The following is a 21,192-nucleotide window of genomic DNA, read 5'->3' as shown; positions in this document are numbered from 1 at the left end:
AATTAAACTTTTTATAAGTGACTGTGGCAACAGCACAACTGTGCTTGTTGTTTACAACAGGTATACCCTCTTTTTCATTGCCAATTGTCAAACAAAGGTGTTCACAATTACAGGCAGTTTGATACTCTCTATTAGGGAGGGTTCATGAGATCCAGAAGGACCTCTTGGTATGAAAGGACAAGGAAGGGATAACTTGGCTTCCACTGTCTTGGTGCAGATGCCATCCACATTGCTGTGCATCCAAGCTAGTCCTTTGGTATACACAGGCATCCCACTACAGCGTGGTAAATAACCAAAGAAGAGCAGAGGGGTTCCAAACTACAGATCTGCTCCCCAAGTATTTCCTGACATATTGAGGAGGCAGTGAGCAACGGTAGCCTAGAGAAAAATCATTACACTGGCTCTGGGTTGTATTTGCCATTTTAATGAAAATTTGTATTTTCCTCTTCTGTCTAGGCCCTTCCCTATGGTCCAGGCTATTTTGCATGGCCAGTGAAATCACTAAGAGCCTATCACTTGGAACTTAGTGGCATCTAAGTGTTTTGGTCTTGTTTGCTAGGTAGAAGGCTAGTGTTTTCTGAATGATGTTTGTGTATATTTCCAGGCCCGGGGTGTTAAGCAGCAGGCTGTGGGGCTCCCTGGTTGCCAGGTCATATGTTGGAAAGGCTTCTTTGCATCAGCTTACCTACTGTGTTCAGTGCTCTTCCCCGTTTTTCTTTGCCACAGTGGATATCCCAGCCATGAAAAGGACAGTATGGGTAGGCTTAGGTTGATGGTCACAGGGTTGTGCCAGTTAGACCTCTGTGAGCAAGGTGATGTCCTGTAGGTAGGTGACTAGGGGAAAGAAGAGACCAGGTGTGTCCAAGATACAGATTTGCGAAGAAGAGAAAACAGATGAGGAGTTTCCTGAAGGCTCATTAAAGAAATCAGAGGAAGATTGCATGTCAAGAATGCCTTACATTATTATTCTCCAGACGCAGCCAGGCAAATTTTATGTTAGTCGAATGTGACCTGGTACCATTACTAAAGCATCACCAGCATATATTTACGCCTCATACGCCTTTCTTTTATTTTTATTTATTTAATTTTGGTATTTGTTTTTCCCCAGTCCTTCGATAGCAAAAACAGAGTGTAATTAAAGTGGAATAAAATCAGATTTGCTTTGAACCACTTTGCAGTAAGATCTTGCATTAGAGTGACAGACTTATCATGCCATCTTTGCACATATAGAAAATCAAAAGATGAGTTATTTTGCTATTACTTTTTTTCCCCAAATCTATTCAATTAAACAGCAAGAGAATTAATTTACTGTGCCGAGTTCTTCTATTAAGGCTGATTGTTTAAGTATACATTAAGCGTTTGCAGAAGAAATGATGCAGCGCTGACCAAATTTGCCTTCTTGTGTTTTTATCTGAGTCAGGGCGTGAGTCAGAACTGAAAGCAACATTTCTTAGGATCACAATCTGGGTTTTTCTCCTGTGATGTTTTTAGGTGGCCAAGTGACAAGTGCCCAAACTCAGGCCTGACTTTTCGGAAAGCATCGGCCTTCTGCCGGACCTGGATAATGGATGTCAAGGATCGGCGACACCGCTCTCTGACCAGGGGGCGGTGTGGCAAAGAGTGTCGCTACACGAGTTCTTCCCTAGACAGCGAAGACTGTCGCGTGCCCACGCAGAAGTCCTACAGCTCCAGCGAGACTCTGAAGGCCTATGACCACGATAGCAGGATGCACTATGGAAACCGAGTCACAGACCTCGTTCACCGGGAGTCAGATGAGTTCCCAAGACAAGGTATGTAGAGCTGACCGCACTGATGGTCCGAGCTGTCTTACATGCTTGCACTGTTGCACGTCGATGAGAGAGGTTGGTAGAAATGGGGAGCAAAGCAGGCCGGCATCAACTCCCCATTAAAGTTTAGTTTAAGAGAACAATCTTCTCATTAACCCATATCAAACTCCTGTGGGGATTATACAAGGGCCTCTTTGGTTCTAGACACTCAGTTCTTTGACAATTTGGTAGTTGCTTTTGGAGACCTACCAGGGTAGGTTTTGACAGATGTGACAGGCAGCAGACCCTTGACCCCATGAGTGTTATTCCTGAAACCATCACGGATTCTGACCTTGAGGAACATGGAATTATCTGTGATTTTTTAAACTATTTTCCTTGAAACCAGCACACAAGCCTCCCAGAGTTCAAATTTCTCCTGCTTCTCACTTTGGGCTTCTTGGTTATATTCTCTTTGAACAAATGCTATAATGATAAAAACATATTTGAACCACACCCCTGATACAATAATGTTTAATTTCTCTCTTCGCCCCCCCCCCAAAAAATGTGATGTTAATTCTGAGTTACACATTTTTTTGTTTGTTTTGGAGCACAGGTGAATTCCAATTTCAGTTCCACTGATATAATTCCCATGTACTTTCACACAAACTTAATTTTCATATAGTATTTTGATTTCTTTGGGGAGGAGAATGTTTTCGCTCCAAGCACTAACGGTTGGCATTCTCTTCATAGTCACTGTCCGTGGAGAATTTTGTTATCACTTGTCATGGGTTGCTATAAATGTATGGACAGGTAGACTCAAGCACAAACAGTCCTGAGAAGCAGTGTGTCTGAGTTGACTCACGGGCTCCACGTGTTGTGCTTTGTGTACCAGCCTTGCCGTGTATGTGATTTACATAAAGACTTAGCAAAATTACAAGTGTATGCACAAAAATACAGTGAATGCACCAGGAAGGGTCGCTCTGCCTGTGCCAAGGGTCAACGGCCTGCCTGCTGGGTTACTGCATCATGTGTTTATAACACCGATTCTGTAGTTCTTGTTCTATGTCCCTGTCAGTAAATGTTGCGACTAACTTAATTCCTCATGAGATGCCTTAGCTTGCGTCTTAGTCCTTTCAGGCTGCTGTAACAAAATACCGTGAACCAGTGGCTTATGAACAACAGAAATTTATTTTGCACAGTTCTGGAAGCAGGGAGGTCCAAGGTCAAGGGACTGGCAGATTTGGGGTCTGGTGAGAGGTCTTTCTCTGGCCCACGGACAGCCATCTTTTCCTGTATCCTCATATAGCTGAAGAAGGCAAGAGAGCTCTCTGGGGCCTCTTTTAAAAAAAGGGCACTGAACCCATTCATGAGGGCTCCACCCTTGTAACTTACTTACCTCCCCAAAGTCCCACCTCCAAATACCACTGTGGTTTTCGTTTCATGTAAAAAATTTTGGAGGGTCACAAACATTTACTCTATAGCAGCTTGGAATTCCATTCCCAGTGTCTTAGCTTCCTTAAGTTACTTTACTTATCTATTAGAAAACACCACTTATATGTAATATATATGTATATATCCTATAATCCAGCGGTTGTTCTAAAAATAACATGTTCTCAAATTCTCCTTGTTTAGCCTAGGTTCAACTTTTATATTTAATAGAATATTCAACAAAATCAGTGGAGAAGCAGCTAAAATTGTTTTTCCACTGCCATTGTAGACCCTTGCAGAATACACTTTTTATTTAATCTTCACTCTTATTTTCTGAGTTGCCTTCATGTAAATGAAACATTTTGCAAACAGGGGGAGGGTTCCTTGAAAATTGTTCTGTATCAAATGTGTTTGATCTGTGAGTACCGTCAACAAGTGTTTTACTTTGTTAAATTCTCACCCAACCCCAAAGTGCATGTAGTGGGAATTGGAGAAGAAAATATATATATATATATATGAGGAAGCACAGCTTAATTAAGGGAGGGCTTAAATATCCACTATGAAAAATGAGGACACCTACCTGTTATTTCCAAGAGCATCTCTAATACAAGACTCAAATATTTTGAAAGGTGATGCACGTTCAACACGGTTGAAAGCCTTTCATTTTCTGCTGTACTTTTGGTTTTATTTATGATACTACTGCATACGTTTTTGTTTCTTGTGATTCTGGGCTGAAATGTGGCCTCTCCTTCCTAAGTCTCACTAAAGGTGCATCCTGGCTTCTGGATCATTGTGCACTGAGCTGTAGATCCCAGATTATTGTTGAAATGTGGATTTGCCTATCACCTTTTCCCTTATTAATATTTACATAAAATGAAACCAAGTGCTTGGGATTTTATTTTCATATATACCTTTATTCTTCCTGTTTAATCTTGTTCCTCTCCATTGATAATAATGGAAGTCGCTTGGCCATATCAAACTGCTAGCTTTGCAATTAACTATTCACACATGCCTTGTGTTGTTATTGAGCCCATATTTGTTTGTGTAATGTGTTTGCATGAATTAAAAACTGTGCAGGCCAAAAGTAGAAATGAAAAGGCATTGGAAGTATTTGCATATGCAAGTGCAATTCCTTCTGAAGACATCTATGAATTTATGCATGAAAATGTAGTCAGTCTGAGTGGATCTACTTTGATGGGTTCTAAAATTGAACTCTGCAGGAAGTAAATAAGCACATATTTAAGGAGAGGAGGAACAGGAGATGCAATCTGGCAAGCAGCACTTTTTTTTTTTCTTTTCTTTTCTTTTTTTTTTTTTTTTGGCGGTACGCGGGCCTCTCACTGTTGTGGCCTCTCCTGTTGCGGAGCACAGGCTCCGGACGCGCAGGCTCAGCGGCCACGGCTCACAGGCCCAGCCACTCCGCAGCACGTGGGATCTTCCCAGACCGGGGCACGAACCCGTGTCCCCTGCATCGCCAGGCGGACTCTCAACCACTGTGCCACCAGGGACGCCCGGCAAGCAGCACTTTCAAAGTGAAACCTAGCCACTCCAGAGAGGATTAAAACAAATTTTACACTCAGTAATAACAGTACTTTTTAAAAACTGTCATGCATTTCCCATTTTATTTTCTTATTCATGAAATCAAAGAGGAGGATCACCTCGGCACTTATTAGCCTAGAGGTACATTAGCAAGGATCAGAGCGGGATCATCTCCTACGGTATTCTTATTTAAAACCCAAGGCACTGATCATAAAACAAACGCGCTTCTCACATACAAGCAAGTTTGGCACACACAGTTGGATGACTCTCCAGATGCTCAGAGGGGAAAAGACTTGCCAGCTAGCAGAAGTGATTTGGGGCCCGGGTCAGACCTTGTCCTGTTTCCCCAACTGGCTGGCAGCAAGTATCAAATGTGAGAACCTGCCAGGTCCCAGCAGGAGAGATGAGCCACATGTTCCCCTGAGAAGCTTATGGAAACTCCTGTCAAAGTAAAACTTCTTTGCTTGCTTTCAACACAGAATCCTCCTCTGCCTCCTTCTGTTGTGGGTCTCTTCTCCTACGAAGAGACAATGCAAATTACCTGTCTGGCCTCTCTGTGCTGGATCCTCCTGGTGTGAAGGGAGAAAATTATTGACCTTAGGTCTATGGCCGCTGGAGTCATTAGTAATTAGTAAATGACTAATCCTGCACTAAATAGCATCCTAGTGGTCTGAGAGTTAATGCGCCTGACAAAAGTGACCAGTGGTCTGATCCCTGGGCAGACCCAGTCGCAGCCTAATCTTTGAAATAGATGCCACTTTGAATAACGTAGGTCAGCCAAGTTCCCAGGCAGGTTGTATCAGCTTGTTCTTTTGGACCCTGAAGTTAGGGTGTAGAACAGTGTGATATACAAGACATCCTCCCGTGGCTTAGGAGCCTAAAGTTAGCTTTGAACTCTGCTTTTGCATATTTATGTACCTGTGACTCTGGTCTAATTCTGTGCTTCACCAGGATTACTATCCAGTCTTCAGATGTATTAAACAGCAGCAATCATAATAACAAAAGAATAATGGCTAACAATTATGGAGACTTTCTTCATGTCAGGTGCCTGTCGAAGCATTTTACTTGTAGTAATTCAGTCAATGTTCAGAGCAATGTTGTACGGTAGGTACTGTTATTAATCCCTTTTTTTATGGATTAGGAAACCTAGGCATGGGGAGATTAAATACATCATCCAAGGTCACCAACATAGGAAGAACTGGAGACAGGTTTCACATCCAGGGAGCTGGATTCAAGAGCTGTGTTTTAAACTGTTATGTTTGAGCACTTCTCAAATAAATAAGTAAACCAATGAGAACAAGCCATTCAGCTTCAGTCAAAGGCCATGAAATTCAATGGAGAAACCTTTTAGGTATCAACACCTATAAGCCTTTCTCAGTATAGGAAGTATAATCCCTAATGTTGATGGAACATAGAATGAGCACCACCAGCCTCAGTGCTGATCTAGATTCCTGTTCTCGCCCATTCCCCTCCATGTGCACAACTATCCCAAACTCCCCGGAAGCCTACCTTCCTACAGTGCTTCTCCACCACCCACCCCTGTAGGAGAAAGCTCCCAGTGTCGGTATGTGCGCCAGGCTGTGAACACTGATTCTCTTCCCTCCCCTAGGTCATTGCTTTTTGCACCACCTCTCATCCCGGAGCACTAACCAAGAAAGGGGTCACTCTCTAAATGCTATTGCTTAGGTAAGCAGAACGGACTGGTTTCTGGGCTATAGCCAAGGCTCAGTGGGCCAGAGAGTTCCGCCAGGCTTCTCACCCCTCTAACAGCCCTTCTTTCCAGTTAGTGGTGCAAGTCCCTTGAGAGGGGGCCAAGATTGAATTCTGTCTCTGTACCTCAGGCTGTCTGTCTGGGTCAAGGTTGAAGAAAGAACTAGAGGAAGACTGGATTTTTGAAAGGATGCTTGCATCTCTTCTCTCCATCAGATCTAGCACAGAAACAACTTTCACTAACCCCTTGATACCCTTTAAAAATACATCAACACACACACGTACACATTTGAGGCTAGGTTTGATTTTGGCATTTCATAAACTAATTTCCACTCTTGTGATCTTTAAAATAATTTGGGCAATACTTTTTTGCTCTGTGTAATTTGGCATAGCATAAATTAAACATGTGCTAATGAGCTGAAAACTCATGAACTACCAGTAAACTCAAGTGTTACCTGTATCGATTCAATTAATGTATGTTATAATTGTTGAAGTACATTGGAAACCTGTACGCATTTCTGTTTATACCATTGTGTTAAAATAGTTATTCTTCCACTGTACCCAGAGCAACAGTTAGGTTCTATTTTGAAAACCCCAGCCTTTCAATTTATCTGCCACAATAAACCATTATGTTTTAGGGAAATTCAGGAGTTTGGTTGGTCAGTATTTGGAAGGCTGACCAGTACCTTGAGAAGATTGCTTTCCATTTATTCTTCCACCCCTAGGCAAGACTTCTTTTCATACCTCAACTGAGAATAGCGTTTTACTTCTCAGTCTTTGGTTGTGTTGTTGCTTTTAAAAAAAAAACCTTTAGAAAAAGAAGGGCTCTACAACATTTCAATGTAAGATGATCTGTCATCTTCTTGCTGGCTAACTTGAATGCTTGTTGCTTCATCTGAAAGGCATATGGGAGAGCAGTTAACAGTGCAGACCCAGAGTTAAACTATGTCTGTGTCCCAGTATTGCTGTGTTTGATCAGTATGACCTTGATCACATTCTAGAGCACAGACTAGACTAAGTCTTATTTTCTGTTCTTGTAAATGTTTCCATCAATAGGATTGTTGGGATCCTTTCTTACGATTATGCATGTACGCTATGGATGTTGTCTTTCTTTTAATAAAGTGCTGAATACATGCTAGCAGTTATGATTACTACTGTTTTAATACTATTGTCAGCAAGAGTGGTGATCATCTTCTCTCCAACCCTTACAATATTGTGTGTGACAGAAATCTCCCTTCTTCCCACGTCCACACCTTCAATTTGTTTCCTGTGACTTGCAAAACTTCTGACATCTTCAAAGCCAGAATTTCTCTTCCAGTTGTTGATAGCGTGTGTTTGACTCCCTACGCACCGTACCTTTTGCTCCCAAAGATGAACATAACTCACAGGTTATTTCCCTATTTTTAGAAAGGAATGAAAAATACCATGTAGCAACTGTCAGCTGATGCCAACACACTGTAAGAGTTGCTAGTCCGACAATTTTACAAGTAAAAAAAAGAAAAAGATTGGAAAAATGCTCTAAGGTAGTGTCACTGGATACAATTTTTTTTTAAGATTTTTGTTTTATAGCATATAAATGGCATGTAAATCTTAGGAATGGGTTTAAATTACAAGAAGATTTTATGAATATAAACTCTGGATGAAAATTATTTAATTCTCATCACTCTACATGTAATAATTTAGAGTCCTTTTCACTTAGAGAGTTGAACTTATCTGGATTTTCATTGTTGTATTCACTGCCCTTCTAGCATTACAGTCTTCATGTTTTCCAGTTGTTATTCTTTCGGTAATTATCTACTGTCAATTTCGCATTCAGCTTTGGATCTAAGTTTCTTTGAATTGTCTTCCTTTTCCTGTTCTTTTTCCGCGGTAATTCTCCATTTCACCTGAGACCTTCCCTCTTTCTTCTCATGGCACTTCCTTTAGAACAGTCTCGTTTGTACAATATGAACGTTCACTGCTTATGCTTCTCAAGACTCTTTGAGTTACAAGTAGGATAATATCTCAACTGAAATTAGCTTATGAAAAAATCTGTTGCTTTGTCTTATGTCATTGGAGAATCTAGCAATACATCTGGCCTCACACTGAAGTCTTTTTTCTCATTCTCTTTACTTGGCTTTACTTTGGAGAGAGATCTGTTGGAAGTTGTCTGTTGATAACCCCACTCTCATGTCTCTTCCCTGAGTAGCATCATTGGAAACAGTCTTCTGCAGTCATCAGCAGAACATTCCTGAGGAAGATTCAGATGGGCCTGGCATGGGACACATGCTCATTCCTCTGTCACTCTGACTTCAGTTGGCCATGTCTTGGGCTTAGGCTATACCTAGAGGTAGCTTATAGTGAGTACTTTCTAAGGCTGATGGAATAAATGCCATATAGGATATAAAAATAAATGTTCTGATATCAGACATAGGTAAAGAATATTGACCGGCCTGATAATACATGCCTCCAATACTAGTGGCACTCAAGTCTGAAACAAGTGCAGTCTTTCCAAGCTCCCATATCTGCATCCCCAACTGCCCTTGGAATATTTTTCATAGAAAATCCAGTAGAAAACTTAATTTTATTTTCCTCAAAATCTGTTTTCATTTTTTCCCCCCGTTTTGGGGGATGGTATCATAACTTCTGCCTTTAAGGTAGAATCTTCTAAGACTGTCTTTTTTTTTCCTGGCTTCTTTATATCGATGTTCACTACGTCATGAGCATTATCTTTCTTAATTTATTTTATTTCCAAGTTTCTCATCCCATGGGAAGCTTCCAACATTTCAATATTGTCCCACTGCTTGACCATTTAAATTGTCTTTTTCCATCAGTCTTTCCCCTGGCATACCTTTTTGTATCATGGATAGTCTTTGAGTTTCTAAAGCACTGCCTTATTTTTCTAATTTATTTTTGAATTTTTAAATTTTATTCTATTTATTTTTTTTTATACAGCAGGTTCTTATTAGTCATCCATTTTATACACATCAGTGTATACATGTCAATCCCAATTGCCCAATTCATCCCACCACCACCACCCCCGCCGCTTTCCCCCCTTGGTTGTCCATACATGTGTTCTCTACATCTGAAGCACTGCCGTATTTTTAAGGGGTGCCCGCGAGGCAATCGTGTTAAGTTATGGGACACAGCAGTGAATAAGGCAAACATGGTCACTAACCTCACAAAACTCAGCAATCCTAAAGAGGAAAGAAATAATAGACGTAGAACTAGATATGGTCTGATAAACAGCGCAAAAGGGAAAATACTGGATGGCTTTGGAGAGGTATCTAACCCAGAATTGTGCATCAGGGGTCTCAGAAATTGTGACATCCTTTCATACCCTTGAAGGATGAGGAAGAGGTGGGTGATCAAAGAGGCAAGAAAGAGCATTCAGGCAAAAGATAGAACATATGCAAAGATCTGGATGGGACAAAGATGAGTTGTTCCAAGGATCTAAAAGAAGTTCAGGTTAGCTGCATGTGGTGTGGGGACAGAGGAGATGGAGTGGGAGAGAGAAACTGGCTCCTGAAGGCATTTCAGAGAAACGATGCTTGCTCCAGTTGATGGAGTATGTTACAGGGAGACAAGATGGTCAGTGAAGTGGGGTAGGAGGCTGTGTTTTATTTAGGCAAGGGAGCCTAGTAGCCTGAACTGGGATAGTCGAGATGACTTGAGAGATGTTGTTGGGGAACAAAGACTGTTGACTTTTTAGGACCCTATAAAAGCGGAGGCAGGCAGAACGTTCTGGATCTCTTGGGCATTGACCGTTCTCTTCTCCTGCAGAGAGAATACTGCCTTCCTGATGCCAAAATTACTTAAAGAGCCAGAGAAGGTCACCGCTTGTAAATAATCTCTTAAACGGAAATGCCTGAGATTGTTAGTTCAAGTTCCCCTGGAATGGCAACACAAGCCAGAGTATAGAAACGTGGTATTATAAGAATTTGGATGTTTTTCTCGCTCTTATTAGCCTGCCTGTGCAAAGAGTAGTACCAGCAACAGAGTACCTCGTATGGATCCCGGGCAAGGAAAATACAGGAAAAGGATTATGTTTCATCTACTGCCCTGTGTGACCACAGTACATTGCTCGTTTTCTCTTATTGGCTAAATAAATCAGGAACTCATACCAGATGTGTGTGTGTGCCTGAGTTGGTATTTTATTCCTGCCAGTTGGTAACTTGACTAGCAAAGCAGAGGATGCTGAGAATATGAAATCAATACTTTTCTGGCAACTGAGGGGGCAAGCAAGGTGAGGGAGGGAAGAGGAGTCCAGGACATTGCCGAAGTTTCTGGTTATGGCAACTGACTAAATGTTCCTGCTCATCACCGGGGCTTGAAACAGAGGAGGGGCTGGTTCGTGGGTTGAGATAGGATGTGCAACTGTGGACCTTTCGAGTTTGAAGTGCCCTTAGGCCATGCACGTGTAGATGTCTAATAGGCAGTTAAATGTACAGCTCTGAAATTCTGCTGAGATGCTTGAGCTGGATAGAGATTTAGGAGTTGACAGCTAATAATTTTATGGGACTTGGTGTGATCAGCCAGGAAAGAATATACAAGGAGCATAGATAAAGGGGTTCATGTGAGAACACAGGCAATCAATGGACAGGAAGAGGCCAAAGATCCTGCAGAGAGAGTAGAAAAAAACTTACTTTCCTTTCGATGCTCTACTTAGTCTAAATTTGACTTAGCATTCATTCCAGGTAAAAATGAATAAAACAGCACCTGTCTTATTTCCCACTCCACTACCAAGAGTTGACTTCCTTTTCATCCCCTAAATCAGAGGTCACGACGTCAAGGCGCACAGGCCATGCTTGGCCCCTAGGTGGCCTGCAGGTTGCGTTAGACGTTTAGAATGGCATGTGCATAGCCAATCCATTCACGTTCCCGTTCGCTGCAGGGGCCCCATCACTGCTTTTTATCTTAGCACCCGTCCTCCTCTTCAGTCACTTATGTTGCATGCCAGGGCCCTCTAGGCTGTTGCCATTGCGAAAGAGCATGAACCTTCCCGTGTCCACACTCCTTCCTTGTAGAGTATCTACCTGCCTATTCCAGATCTGTTAGTCCCACAAGGCTTAACCTCCGGATCACCTCTGTGGAGAGAGCTCAGCCCTCGGAATCCTGCTGGCCCTTCCTGTTACTGTTGGCATTAGCTCTTTATGAGTGACTCAGCCTCCCCAGCATGTGGATGCTAGGACTCCTGTGAATAGGAGATCAACAAAGTGCTTTGCAGCTTTCTGTTCTGACTGGTGGAGGCTGCAACAAGAGAATTTATTTTTATCAGTGGCTTGTTTCCTGTTCTAATGAGAAGAATTTAAAGCTCCATGACTCAGAAGAGGAATCCACTTAGAAATCTGGGTTGTGTTTCTGTCCAGCAGGACAGTATCAAATCTCACATTGTGAAATGCCAACCTGCGAGAGTTTTCTGCAACACACTTGGATGCACATATATTGAGTTTCACTACCATTTGCTTTTTCAGAGTGTTGGCGATCCAGTGATGCTATTGGCTTTTCTAGGCTGGTGCTACATACTACAGTCCTGTCTCTGCAGGGACCTACTATGTCATACGTGTAGGGAGCCTTTGGTGCAATGCGATTGGTGACAGGATATAATTCCGACCGGAAGCTTTAGAAAAACAGCACTGTGAGAGGTCGAGTAATTAATTGCCTGCGTCTGTCTCAGGATGCCTTACAGTCTAGGTCCAGGAGGGGTGCTGCCCCACCCGTTGATGAATCGTCATGCTGATATTATCAAAGGAGACATTACATTTTCAGTGTCACATTTTTAGGTTTTTAATGTAATTTTCAGCCCTGGCAATTCCAGAAGCATCCCTAGGGACATATGAAGAGGAGGGGGCTGGTGTCTATCCAACGTGAATTCACGTTCATTTCTTGAGCACCTTAATCGGCACACGTATCTCACAAGACCTCTTTTTCTGCTGCAGCCAAACTCCATCGTAACACCAAGTTACTCAGTATTCCTCCTGCTTTCCTTTCCACTCAACCTCAAGTCAGATCTACTTTAGTAATAAATCTCTGCTGGGAGCCATCAGAACAAATACTGAGTGTGTGCAAAGATATTAAAATAAGTGCAACACAGACTTATTTAATAATGTCCAATAGCCTTTTATAATATTTGGAATATTTTACCAAAGTTACTATGAGAATTATCTTTAACACATTTTCTCCAGGATAGAAAGATCTTTCTGGGAATGGAAAAAAAAAACCAAACACACACACACAGAAAAGTCAGATGGGCTCTGTTATATTCTCAGCTGAACCTGTTATTCTTCTCCCTTTTCCAGATCTTTTTCTTTGGCCAGAACCACCAGATGTGAAGCTTCCCTTTGTTCACCCTGATTTCTGAATAGTAGGCATCGGGCAGTTGCTGTCCCAGTGGGATGCATTTTATTTTAAAAATAGTTTGAACTGCCTCCTTTTCAATTCCCCCTCTTCCATGGCCACCTTGACTGTATAATAGGTGCCTCTCTGTCTCTCCTTGTACAGTTCAGGTCCACTCCACATATGGGGAATTAAAGCGCTCAATTTATTTGCAGCACTGTAAACCAAAATGTTGAATTTATTTAGAGAGTCATTCCAGTGGATTAAATTTGTTTCTATGGATCTATTTGCTGTAGCTGGAATATTGACAGAAGAGAGGAATATTACTTTAATGTCCTCAAAAAAAAAAGATCCAGTCAACTGCAGGATAAATATCCATAGCCCCCCAAAAGCCCTCTCCAAATGACTGCAAATTCAGGTGACCCCATCAACTTTAAAAAGGTCCCCGTCTACCTGGGAACCTCGGGTTCAAATGTTCCTTAGTTCACAGTGGCGATTCAGTTAAAGCTCACACTCTTGACCCCCATTTATATTGGTTGCAAAAGCCCAGCCAGGAGATGACCCAGTTAACACTTTGTGCTTCACAGACCGAGAGCTTGAACAGCAGGGAGGCTACAGCAAAGTGCTGAGTTGTCCTAACTGAGCAGTGAGGGGACAGCAAGTGGGGCCACCCCCTCACTTCATTTCTGTTTCTGGACCAGTGGCAACTCATCAGACTCTTCTGGGGAGTTTTGAAAAGTCCCCATGCCCAAGCCGATTCAATCAGACCCTCTGGTGGGGGAGTGGAGGAGGGGTGCAGAGTTGAATATAGGCATGAGTATTTTTAAAACTGTACTTTTATATAAATGAAACATCTCAAAGGATTGAGTGCAACAGGACACAGACTACAGATTGTAACAATTTCTTTGGTGACCAATAGCATTTCAAGCTTACAGGGCTTTATGCTTAGCATAGTGACTTGGAATCTCACTTTTCATGCAGAAGCCCCTAATTCCAGTTTTCATAGCACCTCATAATTCTTAGAGGGTTTTGGTTAATAAATGCCATGTAGCCAGGAGCGCATTACCTCATGTTTCCGAACCAAACCAATAATGAGCAACCATTTGACTCTGTATCAGTTATCATAGGTCCCTGGTTGCCAGGGTCCACCTATTTGTTACGAGTCCGAAGAAGCAAAGGGACTGATTCTTCTAGAACCCCTGCTTCTTGTTGTACATTTTGTTAAACATTAAAAGCGAGGTTTAATTTGAGCACCTGGCTTGGAATGTAGCATGTAATCAATTAATTGTGTCAGTTGATCCAACATCTTCAATGTCAAAGCAGTCACGACAAATTGAAAGCTACCCTCAGAAGAAAGACAGCCAGGTTACATGTATGGTGAAAGGGGAAGCCAGTGAGGAAGGATAATGTTAATGTTGGGTTCCTACCTGCTTTTCAATGTGAATATTTCTTGAGCCTGAGAATAGTTCAAGTGAGGTTGAAAGTCTGACACTCACAGGGAGGGTAACATATCAAGAAACCAAGCAGACTGGGTTTTCACCCATGTGTCACGGTGGAGACTGTCCTGACTTGGACTGTGCCTCTCAGCTCTGGCAATTTGGTGCCTTTGGGAATTCAGCTCTAGTGTTGTTAGATCTTCCGACTTTTCAAGAAAGGTGAGAAATCTGGATTTTATTTTCATAAAATTCTCAGATTTTATTTTTTATTTTTTTTTTGTGGTTCACATTGCTTCTTTGTTTTAATTTTATTGGAGTATAGTTGACTTACAACTTTGTTAGTTTCAGGTGTACAGCAAAGTGATTCAGTTATACATGTATTCATTCTTTTTCAGATCCTTTTCCCATATAGGTTATTAAAAATATTGAGTAGAGTTCCCTGTGCTATACAGTAGGTCCTTTTTGATCATCTGTTTTATATATAGTAGTGTGTATATGTTAATCCCAAATGTTGCTGGAATGGCCACTCCTGGGGCAGTTTAAGTAGGCTCTGCACACATGCTGGCCTCATCTCCTGCCCCGGAATTTTCTGATGATAAAGTACTGAATGCCGTTAAGGACGGGGACAGTGGAGTGTAAGAATGTCCACCGTTGGCAGCTGTGGGGCTCGCTTGACCAATAAGTTCAGAAGCCAGTGGATAGGAAGCTAAGGATAAATGCCCCTCCCCTTCACCCTGAGAAGCACAGCCTAAGGTTCCAGCTCCACCATCACTAAACACCCACAGCAATGACCAACTCTATGACAGATTCTTATATTGGTGCTCCCTCCTGTCCTGTTTTTCATCCTGTCCTTCACTCTTGTTCCTTTGAATCACTTCCCAAATAATATACTTGTTCACAAGAATTTTTCTCAGCATCTGCTTTCAGGGCAAAGTTGGTTAAGGCCTTTGGCAGCTAAAGCGTTTTAAGCATCGTCATGTAGGCCAAAAGAAGACTATCTATAGAAAAGATGTAGCTCCTGAAGCTGCCAGCGTAGGACTTCTTAGCTGGGAAACAGTTGATTTAAAAAGAAGGCGTTGAGCTTGTGATAAAAATGTGGCTTGGTACTTACTAAATTTTAGAAGGTTTGTGATTTGTTTTTATGGATTTTGTTTGCATAAGAAATGTACTTTTCTTTCCTGTTTCTTTGGTTGGTTGGTTTTTCAAAAACTTTTAATAAACTTTTAATTTTAGAATAGTTTTACATAAAAGTTGTAAAAATACAGAGTTGCCTGGTTGGTTGTTTTTTGTTCTTGTTGTTTGTAGTGCATGTGAGATTTCTAACTACATGCCTAACAAACCTGATATTGCTCTTTCCCCTTAGAAGCTATTATATCAGATCTCAGAAAGTGCAGAATAGCAGGCTTACCCTGCAAGTTCCTTGAGGACAAAGACAGTGCCTCATTCAACTTTCCGTCCCCTTTAATACCAGCCAGAGTGCCATGCACGGGGACATTTAATAAATATTTGTTGAACAGGGGATTCCCATCACACATTAGAATCTGGAGGGATCACATCCGGTCCCCAAGCTCTGCCCGCAGCCCCCACATCCCCTTTTCACCTCCCCACAGGGCAGCTTTCCCCCTGTGTTTCGGTTTGACCACGGCAGATTGGGAAAGAACATCGGAAGGCTCAGGTTTTTTTTTTACTCAGGGCTGGCTTTGCGAGACCATCCCCCCACCCCCTCCCCCGCCGCATTCTCAAGCATGATCAAGTGATCTTGGTGCCACACCAAGCCAGAGCTGCCTCTTGGCCACCTCTGGTACCCGGAGAGCTTTCTAGGACGTGCCTGTGCCGTGCATGTCACGATGTGTTTTTAGCCAAACCTTGAGCCAACAAGTTTTGCTTCTTTTCTAGATCCTCTAAGCACACATCCTTCTTATTTACTGTGTGGCTAACAAAAACAACAATGATAACACAAGCTATAATTTCAGCCTCGGTTCTCAGAAAACCTTTACAAGGTCCTTTTATTAACCCTTTTCAGGAAACACAAGCGACTTGATCGCAAAGCCATAAAACATAGAAAATTAATATCTGTGTGAACAACTTAACATTTGTTCAACCTTGGTTTACATCTCAGGAGAATGATTAGTCGAAGAACGTTAAATTATGCAGTAGCTTAAGCTACTTGCTTTCAGTCTTTAACAGAATTAGAAGAATTCAGCATTCTATGTACGGGATTCAGCACATTTTATAAAGGGACTGGGTCAGGAATGAAATGAACAGAAGCCACCTTCTTTCATAGAGTTTTGTCGTGTCTTGTTTTTTTAATTATAATACTTTCTGGTTGAGTACTTATGAAGTACCAGGAATTCTTTCATGCACCATACATGTATCCATTCAATATCTCCCCAATTTTAAAAGTGAAAAAACAGGTACAGAGATCATAGATAATTAAAGCTAAGTGGACAGTGGGAATTCACTGGAGGATTTTCAGCTGCAGAGCAGTATAATATCATTTACCTTGTAGAGAAGTCCCTGGCTTCTCTGTGGGAAACAGATCCTAAGGTAGTTAGAGAGGCAGCAGGGAGAATAGGTAAAAGCCATCCAGGGTTGCTCAAGGGAGAGAACATCCAGAGTCCTACATGGGGTTCAGGTGTGTCTGATGGAAGTTTGGCGTCTCTGAGTTCAGTTCATACATGAAGGTAGTAAACTGACTCCTTGTACTAGATTTGCTAAGTTTCGGATATGAGCAATGGACATTTTGTAGAGCGCGATGAAAGCACATTTCAATTAGATCTTGGCCCTTATCCATAAGTCTTACTTTCTGGATCAGAACGGTGGGTCCAACCCTTTTGTTCCTTATCTCAAACCAGGTGCCCTCTGCTAGCCTCTACTCCCCTGCCCTCTATACACAATGGGTACTGAGTTCCTACTCCTCAGTCACCCTTAGTGGAGAGTGATTCCTTGGCTTTTCAGAGCTGATTTAATTCTGGTATATCATAGTTGTTTTTTTTTTTTTCCTTAAGAGAGAAGAATCTTTTTTTTTATTTTTCTTTTTAAAGACCAGACAATCCTCTGTCATCTAAAAACATACCCATCCCTGGTTGTATGGCCTATCACAGCTTCTTGTTCACAGGTAACTTTCATAGAGAGATGCAGAAATACCAGCTAAGCCAAGTGTTGAGGAAACAAAACAAAGAAGTGGCTAAGAGCTCAGCTTGAAAATTTGCCATTTGCATGACTGACTTAGCCCCCAGGCCAAGCAATTATTCTGAAAACTCTGTCTTTTTGGAATTTTCTGTCACCATCATCCATTTCCCCAATTCTCTATCACCATAGTACTCTCCTTTTTGTCTAAGACAGAGACAAAAGAGTTGTAACAATAATGTTAGTAGCTTAAATGTACTGAACAATTACTGTCTCATCATAACCTATGAGATTTGTACATGAAAATCATCACTACTCTTAAGGACTACCAAGGTTTAGAGGGTTTAGTTACCCTACTAAGGACAGGCCCCTTGTATGTAAGGAATGGAAGAGAACTAAACTTAAGCCATCTGATTTGAGTGGCTGCTGTTTGTAGGGGCTAGAAAATGTTTGTTGATTGACTATGTAACAACCATACTTCCCTCTACACTTGCTGGAGGGAAGAAATCAAATCCAAATGTTGAGATGGTCTGAACAGCCAGGCTGCTGAGAAGCAGAGTATCATTACAGCTATTAAGACAATGCAGAGGGTTATTTTGGTGTTCAGATCTGTGCAGCCAGATGGAAATCATAGTTCAGGCTTAGTGTTGTCAGACAGCAGAGGCTTTGGGCCAAGGGGAAGGCACGGGTGAGTGATTTTTGACTGTTTATCTCTAATGTGTGTGGCCAGTGTCACTCCCATCTCTGATGGCTGTGATTTATTCTATTATACTGTCAGGATTAAAACACCTTAGCAGGAGAAAAATAAAGGGAGGGATACAAATGCTGTGTCATTGATGTGACAGATGCTATTTCTCTGGAAAGCATGGACGATGAGGGCATGGAAGCTCTCAAAAGTGCCACGGCCGGAGAATATCAGAACCAGACAGACCCTTAGGGACCATCTGTTTCAAACCACTCATTTGACAGATAAGAAAACTGAGACTCTGGGGCTTCTGTGGTGGCCAAGATCACACAAGCCTCTAAGTTTAGAGCTGGACCCCTAGTTCCCACCTCCTAGTTCAGTGTTCATCCCGCTCTGTCATCAGCTGGTCAAGTTCATGGTTCCTTTCCCTAGATTCATTGAGTAGAGTTTTACATTATATTTATGAGTTTTACATTCTACATGAAGTAAAGACTGTCTATATTTTAACAAGGTTAAAGAAAAGTAGGAAGCATGGGCTGGAAATTATTCCCTTTGCTCTGCAGTATCCATGCAAGTATTATCATTTTAACCCCAGAGCGGTGGTCCTTAGCTCTCCTCCTTGCTATCTTTTTTGGCTAGCGCCTTTCCATTCCCTGAACCAAAGGAAACCCTTTGCACCTCCTCATTCCTGTTAAGTGATGAGCTGAGCCGTTCTTTGCCTGCTGTAGCCGCCAGCTCCTTGCTGTGTTCTCACCCATCCTTACCTCACGGTCTTCATCTCCCGTCTCTCTCCCGCTGTTTCCTGTGTGAATAGAGAGGCTGGATCAGAGCAAGTCAGAGTTCCAGCCTGCCAAGAAACCCCAGTGCCTGTCTCTCCACCTCCTGCCTCCCTCCTCACTTGTTACTCTCTGCACAGATTTTCCAGCAACTCAGAAATTCTGAGCTCCTTGAAATCAGTAAAAGGACCCAGAATTTGAAGCAGAAAGATGTGGCTCCATGCCTAAGGCAGACCTCGGGGAGCCACGTGATGCTGGACGAGTCTTAGGTCTCTCTGGGGCAAAGTGTGTTCCTCTGTACAATTGGTGTCTTAGTCCCTACTCCAAAGTGTTATTTGGGGGGTAGTCTTCATTAATGGTGAAATACTTTGTAAACAGTGTTCGTTACCACCAGATTGTTACTGTGAGTGAAAAGCCTAGTGACAAATGACTTTGGAAATGCTACAGTTCTATTTGCAGATCCCCATAAGCTCGAACGCATTCACCTGTTGACACAGACCTCCTGTGGGAAAATCTGTCCCAGCCCAGAAGGCTGAGCCCAGGAACCCCCAAAAGCTGTTGGATCTTTCGGGTGTCAGAGAGTGCTGTGTTTTCCTCTAGCCTCACTGCCCACCAGCGCCATTCTGTGTCCACCCATAAACAGGGCCAACTTCCCAACTCTGAATTCTGCTTATCACTTAGTGGAGAGGTAGCATTTCTTGTGGCCCAAATCTCACCAAGTCTCCCATGTAAATATACCATCAGGCTCTGCCTGTACTCTTCTCTACGAGATAATGCTGCCACGGCATGGGTTAAGACCACAGCGTTTAGTGATTTCCATTTCTCTAGGCACGGACGTGGACACCTACGTGGAAAAGTAGCCCTTGAAAGACAAACCAAGTGAACCGATTGCAGAGACGAGGGTGGGGGCAGGGAGGTGGGCATTCCTGATCAGTCAGAGCTCAAACTCATCTAAAACGAACCAGCCACGTAGTAAATGGGACATTTAGAGTTGCCTAGAGTTCTAAACTATCTAATTTTGTAGGAGCTAAAATCTTTATCTGTAAGGGGATGTTTTGAAATATAAAAAATCACTTTTCTAAAAAAAAAAAAAAAAAATCACTTTTCTAAGAGAATGTTTCTGTTGCCCCTAATAATTTTCCTACTTTGTGTCCCTATGCTGAGGCAGGTAAGCTTGCCGTGGATGTAGTACCGCAAAGAAAAATGGGAGGAACAAAGACCGCTGTTGTCCCTTCTCTCTGATCCCAGTGGGTTGGTACCAGCATAAAAGGAATCTTTTCCAAAGCTCAAACTAGGGATGGATCCCTCAGAAAAATGAATGTCTGTAAACAGCTTGAAAACCTCATCCACTGTTTGCTTTATTTTCATCCCCATTCAAACCTTAGGGCTGTGAAAAGGATTCGAAACCTCAAATCCAGGCTAGTTACTTTAAACCATAGGAGATCACTCAGTCAACAAACACTTACCTATGGCTGGCTTTGTCACTAGTTTTGTTTGGGAGCTGGCGATACAGACATGAAAAAAGGTATAGTCCACGCTCTCAGGAAATTTACAAGTCCATGCCAGAGAGGTAAAAGGGCTCTATAATGCTAATATCAGACACAAACTACCCCGGCCCACAGATGCACAGAGTATTGCAGCAGCAGAAGGGAAGGCTTCTCGGAGATGGTTGAGATTTTGCAATGCGAGTCAAGGTTGAGTTTGCTGAAGGTTTCCTGAGATCCATTTAGGTTTGCTCTAGTATGAACTAGATTACTAAAATAGACAGAGAAAATAGCATCCTGATATTTAAATATATGATTACCCTTTCTTTATAAGTACTTAGCTGGAAGTGTCTTAGGATGAATACTAAAGCGCCTATCTGTGAATGTACACCATATTGGAAACAGATTTACTGTCCCAAAGTGTAATGCTTACTCAGCCATCTGATGAGATTTGAGCACTGAACAGTTTGAGAGGGATGCATAGAGCTGTTTTATTACAAGATGCTGTTATGAGTTATAGCAGCTTTCCTTATGCTATACGGCTGTCGCCAAACAAGTTACATGAATATAAGCAGTTTTATTTGCAATTTTTTGCTTACATTTTCTTAGCGTATTCCGATTATGGCTTCTCACAGCCCGACTCATGCTCCTGTGGCAGTTCCAGTATATTGCTTTATTCAGAGCCAAAAGGAGCCTTTAAAAATATTTGTAGAAAGTTCTCCTCTGAGTATGCAGTGTTTGTGTTTAATGGATGCTATCACCTGGCACTTGTTTAAAAAAAAAAAAAAAGAAAAAGAAGACTTTTCACTCTTGAAAATATGTGTTTATTTCAGAGCAAACTTAATAAACTCATTAATTAGCCTCTCATTTGATGCAGTTTTGGCGACCTCTGAGTAGGAGGTTTTGTGTTTTAGAAGAGAAAAA

General features: G+C 42.0%; 1 protein-coding gene across 4 annotated transcripts in view; it reads left to right on the top strand.

Moving 5' to 3' along the window:
- Positions 1–21,192, top strand: part of LOC113608252 (teneurin-2-like) — a 739,689-nt gene that overhangs the window by 661,705 nt on the left and 56,792 nt on the right. For all 4 annotated transcript variants that reach the window (XM_027084359.1, XM_027084361.1, XM_027084358.1 and 1 more), the window contains one exon: positions 1,492–1,790. In XM_027084359.1, the coding sequence (XP_026940160.1) occupies positions 1,565–1,790 (226 nt within the window). In that variant the 5' untranslated portion in view covers positions 1,492–1,564. The remainder of the gene's footprint in view (positions 1–1,491; positions 1,791–21,192) is intronic.

This window comes from Aethalodelphis obliquidens, unplaced genomic scaffold (assembly GCF_003676395.1).
Source record: "Aethalodelphis obliquidens isolate GAN/ISIS:26980383/991018 unplaced genomic scaffold, ASM367639v1 scaffold52, whole genome shotgun sequence".
NCBI lineage: Eukaryota > Metazoa > Chordata > Mammalia > Artiodactyla > Delphinidae > Aethalodelphis > Aethalodelphis obliquidens.
The sequence above is the reverse complement of the archived record's forward strand: the minus strand, read 5'-3'. Positions and strand labels throughout refer to the sequence as shown.